This window comes from Echinops telfairi, unplaced genomic scaffold (genome assembly GCF_000313985.2).
Source record: "Echinops telfairi isolate 266 unplaced genomic scaffold, ASM31398v2 ScPeMD7_7469;HRSCAF=8507_1, whole genome shotgun sequence".
Taxonomy (NCBI): domain Eukaryota; kingdom Metazoa; phylum Chordata; class Mammalia; order Afrosoricida; family Tenrecidae; genus Echinops; species Echinops telfairi.
In genome coordinates, this window is record NW_022111373.1 from 23,491,026 (window position 1) to 23,498,388 (window position 7,363).

The 7,363-nt window shown below is 38.3% G+C and overlaps 1 protein-coding gene across 1 annotated transcript in view; it reads right to left on the reverse strand.

The window, feature by feature from the left end:
* Positions 1–7,363, reverse strand: part of HSD17B4 (hydroxysteroid 17-beta dehydrogenase 4) — a 140,304-nt gene that overhangs the window by 27,918 nt on the left and 105,023 nt on the right. The window contains exon 20 of the mRNA XM_045285056.1: positions 6,638–6,724. Coding sequence (XP_045140991.1) covers positions 6,638–6,724 — 87 coding nt within the window. The remainder of the gene's footprint in view (positions 1–6,637; positions 6,725–7,363) is intronic.

Consider the following 7,363-nt stretch of genomic DNA (forward strand, 5'->3'; position numbering starts at 1 on the left):
ATTAAATAACTAGTTGATGAAGTAAATTTCAAAATGAAATATGAACGATTACTGATTTAAACAATACTTATGGCTCAGCCTCTATTTCCACATACTCTTACTAAATGGTTTAGTGTGGGGTTTGGCCACTGATATTCTTAGACTTTTCTTTTAAGCACAAGTATGTCTAAAAGGCAGCCAGGATGAGCACTGCTAAAGTCTTATAAGTAGCTAAAGGCATGTCATAATATCTACTTCATGAAGATATTTTAAGTCTATCTGTGCTACCCACATATAATAAAACTGGCCAGGAACAGACCACAGTTGCCTTTAAGGTAGTAATCTAGTTCTTATTTCAAATAAGTATACATAGCATAAATTAAATTGTTTTAATGCCCATTTATCAGAATAGCAGTTACACAAACAAACTCTAATTCCCAACCTTTCATCTAAAACATTCCAATATCTATTCTTCTTTAAATAATACGGCATTTCTACAAATGGGTAGGATTAATTTCTAAAAATTAAGGTAGCATTTATTAAAACTTCCATTTTAAGACTCAGAAAGATCATTCTCCTTTAACTACTTCCATCATACTTTGGAAATAAAAGTATCTTTTAAATAATTTTTCACTTTATCTCAAATTATAAGTAGTGGAAAGAAATAATTTATGAACAAAATGCACTTCACTAAGTTACTTTCTCACAACCAAGCCAAGCCTGGGCTTTTTATTCCTGTAAGCAGTTACCGTCCCAGAAATCCACAGGAGAGTCACTATGAGTCAGCACGGACTCAATGGCAGTGAATAGGTTAACCAAGCCAATCATTTGGGAACACTGGTTTAAAATGTTTAAAGTTTCCTAATACACAGCGGGAAGGAAAAAAGGAAGAAGGAAGCAGGACTGAAAGGAAGTAAGCAAAAGAAAAGGAATGAGGGAGTCATGTATAACTAACAGAATAAGGATACTGCTAATCAATGGGGCAAAAATAGCAAATATATTGAAAAGAAAAGGAGGTAAGCTTAGAATTTGTCAAATTGGCAGGAATGTGTTATATTTAGATATCATACCAGTTCTCTTTCTTTTAATGTTGTATCAATAGGAATGATACACTGTTCACTAGTGCCATTCTTGGAAAATATGAATATATGTTGCAATATAGTCAAGTTCCTTACACTCTCAGAGTTCAAAATTTTGTTTGAAAAATTATACTTACTCATATGACATTGAATTGATGGCAGTGAGTTGCTTTTCTTTACCTTCATATAAAATTATTAGACTATAAAAGGGCTCCAGAATATGTGGCACAAATATGAACTGCAAGAGGATTTCAGAGAAGTCAGTGTGCACATGAACCTGAGAATGGGTTGGTAAGAGGAGTAGTAGTAAGGAATTGCCACAAGGCAAAGCAGAGCTTGAGCTGAAGCCTGAAGGGAGAACAGAAGGATAACTGTGTGTGCATAAATTACCGGAAAAATGCAAGAAACAGGTATTAGAAGTGAGGCAACCATTTAAGAAGAATTTTGTAGATTTACCTATTTGGAAAGAAAATATGACATAGTATAAAGCTCTGGGAAGGCTGTGGTGGAACAGTGACTATGTATTGGACTACTACTGCAAGGTCAGCAGTTCGAAACCACCACAAGCTGCTCTTGCAGGAGAAAGATGGGGCTTTCTACTCCCATAAAGAATTACACTCTCAGAAACTTATAGGGGAAGTTGTATCCTGCCTATGGAGAGTCTCAATTAGTCAAAATCGACTGATGGCAATGAGTTTGTGAGTTTGATTTGGAAAAGCTCTGGTGTCAGGCTATCTCCATTCCACCACTTCTTTGAGACTATGAGCAAGTTATTTAGGAGATCTAAACCTAGACTAGCAGTAGACCTGGTGCCATAGTGGTTACACATTAGGCTGCTAACAATAAGGTGAGCAGTTTGAAACCACCAGTCACTCCACAGAAGAAATATGAGGCTTTCTACATTATAAGGAGTCTTGGAACCCACAGCAGCAGTTCTTTCTACCCGACCCTACAAAGTCTGAATCAAAGGCAGTCAGAGAGACCTGTAGACTTCCTTATCTTTAAGGTAGAATTGTTACGCATATTCAAGATGTTAGAGCCTAATTGCTAAAGAGCCTTGGTAGTGCTGTGGATTCTGTGCTGGGCTGTTCAAACACAAGATCTTGTTTCAAAGTTGTTCTGCCAGAGAAAGATTGGTCTGTCTGCTCCTATAGAGATTTACAGTCTTGGAAACCTTATACAGGGACACTATGAGTCAGAATCAAGCCAATGGCAGTGGGTTTGAGTTTATTATTACTGTTAATGCTATTTAAACTGCTCAACACAAACTATGTAGGTACTACAAAATGATAATACACACAGCCATCCAGTCATTGCTGACTCACAGTGAACCCTGTGGGTTTCTGAGACTGCAACTTTTACCAGAGTTGAAAGCCCAGACTCTCACAAAGCGGCTAGCAGCTTCATCCTGCTGACCATGCTGATATTAGCCCAACACATAACCACTACACCACAGGGGTTCACAAAATAATTATGGCAAAAAAGAATCAGATTGGTCAACTGTATTTTTAAAATTTGTCAAATCCCCTCAGAAGGGTCACAAAGAAGAGACAAGCCAGTCAGGGTACAGTATAGCACTGACGAAACACAACTTTCCTTTAATTCTTCCTCCCTACCACTATCATGATCCCAATTCTACCTTACAAATCCAGCTAGATCAGAGCATGTACACTGGTACAGATAAGAGTTCAAAACACAGGGAATCTAGGGCAGATAAACCTCTCAGGACCAATCATGAGAGTAGCGATACCAGAAGGGGAAGGGGAAGGTGGGGGGAGATAGGGAAGACAATGGTCTACATATAACCCCCTCCCAGGGCGACAAACAACAGAAAAGTGGGTGAAGGGAGACAGTGGTGGGTGTAAGACTTGAAAAAAGTAATATCTATAAATTATCAAGGGTTTGTGTGTGTGGGGGGGGAAATGAGCTGATATCAAGAGTTCAAGTAGAAAGAAAATGTTGATGGCAACATATGTACAAATGTGCTTGATACAATGGATGGGTGGATGGATTGTGATAAGAGCTGTAAGAGCCCCAATAAAATGATTTTTTTATTTTAATAAACTAAATGTTAACTTCAAAAGAATAAATAAAATACCCCCCAAAAGTTGTTTACAAATAAACCTTGAAAATAAAGCAGATGACTACATATTCTTATATTTCATTTGGACACTACTACTTACAGGCACCGTGTGTCAATCAATCGTGTTGAGGGCCTTCCCCTTTTGCACTGACCCTTTGCTTTACCAACCACGTCTTCTCCAAGGACTGGTCCTCTGGATAACAGAGCCAACATACAGGAGATTCCTCACTTCTAAGGAGTATTCTAACTGTATTTCTTCCATGACACATTTGTTTGTTCGTTTGGCTATCTATGGTGTATGTTCAATACTCTTCGTCAATACCACAACTCATATGTGTTCCTTCAGTCTTCCTTACTCATTGTCCAGGTTTTCCATGGATATGAGAAGACTAAAAATTCCACGGTTTGATTTAGGCACACCTAAATCCTCTAAGTGACATACTTATTCTTTAAGACTTTAAAGAAAGTCTTTTATAGATTTGTCACATGAAATACACTGTTCAGTTGCTTGACTACTGTTTCCATAGTAGCCCAAGTGAAATTAAATCCATGGCAACTTCAATACTTTCTTCATTTATAATGATTTGACTAGTTCACTTATGAGAATTTTCTTTTCTTTACTAATTCTAATCTATAAGTGGGTCAAGTACTCCTCCCTTTCAGCAAGCAAGGTTATGTCACCTACATATCACAGGGTAGCCAATGAGCCTCCCTCCAACCCTCATTTTGTCAGCCAGGAAGGCCACTGCCTGATGGTTTCCTGATTTTGCTGTCTTTGCGGCCATTGTTTCTCTGACAGTTTCTCACCATTGCAGCTCCAGTCGTACATCGTGCTGTCTCCCAGGAGGTACGCAGGCTACGGATCCCAGCTCTAAAGAAGGCACTCTCTCCCTCGCCTCCCTCCTTTTGGCCTATGGGATGGCTTATTTTAAGCCTAAAATGATGACAAAATTGACCAATCCTCTCATAATCTGCATGGTCAAGCCCACTACCCCAAGTATTTAGATTACTTACCAAACTACTGTTGGCATGCTAGCCATAAGGCAGGTGGTTCAAAGCCACTAGTCTTTCCACAGAAGAAAGATCAGGCTGTCTGCTCCCCTAAAGATCAATAAAGCCTCAAAAATCCTCTATAGGATCACTATGAGGAGATCAGAATTGATTTGATGGCAGTGAGTTTGGTTTACATTTTGAGATCTGTATTAGAACCTAAATTCTGAGCATGCCATTTACAAAAGTTTATGGATGACAATGAAAGCCGCAAGTTCATCTGCGGAGTCCCCCTGTGGACTAAGCCTCCACTGAATTCCTTCTGCCCACTAATCAGGATGTGAATAGTCTTGCCCTTATGCAAAGTGCATTAGAAAATGAATTACCTCCCCTCCCTCACCCCAGCCAGTCCAGGGAGGGCAGTCTCCCTTATGAGCGTGGCTAGGTGTCCTTGATGAAGATCACCTTATGGGATGGGTGGTTGCATAGTCATGAGTCATGCTCTATCAGTCTTGCCTTCACTGCCTTGATCAAAAGGTCCTGTACTTATTTTCTAAGTTCTTCTGTCTAACACAATGTACATGCCTCAATCATGATTCCATTCCAGCTTCTATAGTCCCATCTGTAACTGTGATGTTTTGATCTGCCACCAACCATAAACTCTCCTTTGCCCTCCCATTTCCTTTTAAACTTCTGTATCTCAACAAACCTTTGAATGCCATTAAGACCACATGTTAATGGTTTTCCTAATCAGGATGCCATGTCTTTGTTTTAAGACTTAAAAAATGTTCTACTTAAATTAGATTTGAGATTTGGGGTCTTTTTTATACCCTAAAATAGGTCTAATCCCCTTGGTGGGCAATAAGTACTTTATTTGGACAGTTTTACCCAAACATTTGAGGGAGTTACAAGACCACAGCTTAAAAAACCACAGAAAAGTGATCCATTACACCCTACTCTTGGTCTCTTCTAATGACTATCTTGGTATAAGTGTAAGTCAAACAGTATTACTACTAGGGTTCCAATTCATACATATATGGAGTCACTCCAAATAAAGCATGTTTAAACTTATCTCTGCAATCAGTGGGTGACTTCAGACAAACTTTCTCAGTAATACACTTGTCTCAGTCTCATCGGGGTGCCGTAAAGACATACAATTTGCTTCTGAAGGTCTGTTGGTCCAGGTAATTCAAAGCAGAAATGTCATCTCGGAAGACTATGATAATTTTGTTTTGGTTTGGTTTTTTGGTTTGAGGAGTGAGGGAGCTCTCCATAGAGGCAATCTTAATAGTCTAGAACAGGGGTCCTCAAACTTTTTAAACAGGGGGCCAGTTCACTGTCCCTCAGACCCGTTAGAGGACTGGACTATAGTTAAAAAAAAAACTATGAACAAATTCCTATGCACACTGCACATATGTTATTTTGAAGTAAAAAACCAAAACGGGGCAAAAACACCCAGGCCGCATGTGGCCCGTGGGCCACAGGCTGAGGATGCCTCGTCTAGAAGAATATGGAATGACCATGGGGACTTATTAGGAAGCAATTTCACGCGGCCAGCATCACAATGTAAATGCATTCATTCCTTTTGGTCTCCATTATTTAATATCCAACTTTCACATGCATATGAGGCACTAATAACAGGCATATCTTGGTCCTCAATGTAACATCCTTGCTTTTCAAGTCTTCAGAAGTCTTGTGCAAATTTACCCAATGCAATGCCTCATTTGATCTCCTAACTGCTACTTCTATGAGTCTTGATTGTGGATCCAAGGAAGAAAAATTCCTTGACAACTTCAACCTTTTCTCCATTTATCATGATGTTATCTTTTGGACCAGTGTGAGTACTTTGGTCTTGTTTACACTGAGTTGTAATCCATACTAAAGACTGCAGTCCTTGATCTTTATCAGCAAGTGCTTTAAGTCCTTCTCACTTTCAGCAAGCAAGGTTTGAATTTTCTGCATATTCCAGGTTATTAATAAGCCTTACTGTGATCCTGATGCCACAATCTTCTTCATATAATCCAGCTTCTCTGAGGATATGCCCAGCATACAGAAAAGTGTGATGAGAAGTTATGCTAGCATTTGAAATACCAATGACATAGCTTCCAGAATCATAGCTTCCAGCATCACACCTATACACAAGCCATCACAGTATAACAAACTGAAGCAAGTGGTAGAAAAGATATTATATATCACTCTAATCTCCTTTCAACTCATGATTGGCTGATCATATTAGATCACATCACAGGAGAGGTTTGAATTATTATATACCTACTAAATCACTCAGAAGTATGGCTTACCCAAGTAGACACCTATGTTGGAGAGGACACACAATTTAATCCATAACACATTTCAATTCTCTTATTAATCAAATAACCATTGATAATTTTTTTAATCTAGGTTTTATTTCATATTCATAGTACTGACTTAAGAAATGATAAGATAGAGCAAAATTATATAATGTGGTGAAAGGGTAACAAAGTATCTCTTACTCTATTATTCATACCTTAGTTTGAAAATGAATTCTGTTTCCTTCCTTCCACATCTCAGTTTGCACAGTTTGACCTGGATATACTGGTTTTGCAAAACGCACCTTTAAAATAAAATGAGAGTTTGGGTTCAAAATACTGTAAAGTGAAACTCTTTAAAGGGGAAGGCGAGAGGGTAGGGAGAGAAAGCAACAACGGGGGAAAACAACATATAAATTTAAATGAATTTTAAGTCAAACAACAAAACAGACCAATCTTCTACTATTCTCATAAATGTTATGTTTGAGCTCATTGTCGCAGTCACTATTTTATACCATATCATAGGTCTTCTTTTTCAATTACCAAGAATATATTTTCCCATGGACTGCTCTATCCTAATAACATATCCAAAGTATATTATCATACTGTGTTATCACTTCCAAGGAGCATTCTTGTATACTACTTCCAAAATATTTATTTGTTCTGGTAGTTCACAGTATTTTCAACATTCTTTTCCAACATCATAATTCAAATGCATTCTTCCTTGCTCACTGTCCAACTTTCCCATGCAAATGGGGTCGCTGAATATACTATGGCTTGGGTGAGGTGCACCTTAGTCCTCAAATTCACATCCATGCTCTTCAACACTTTTAAACAGGTCTAGTGCAACAGATTGTGTCCAATGCAATACATTACTTGATTTCTTAATTGTTGCTTCTTTAAGCACTGATTGTAGACCTAAGTAAAATTAAATCCTTGATAGC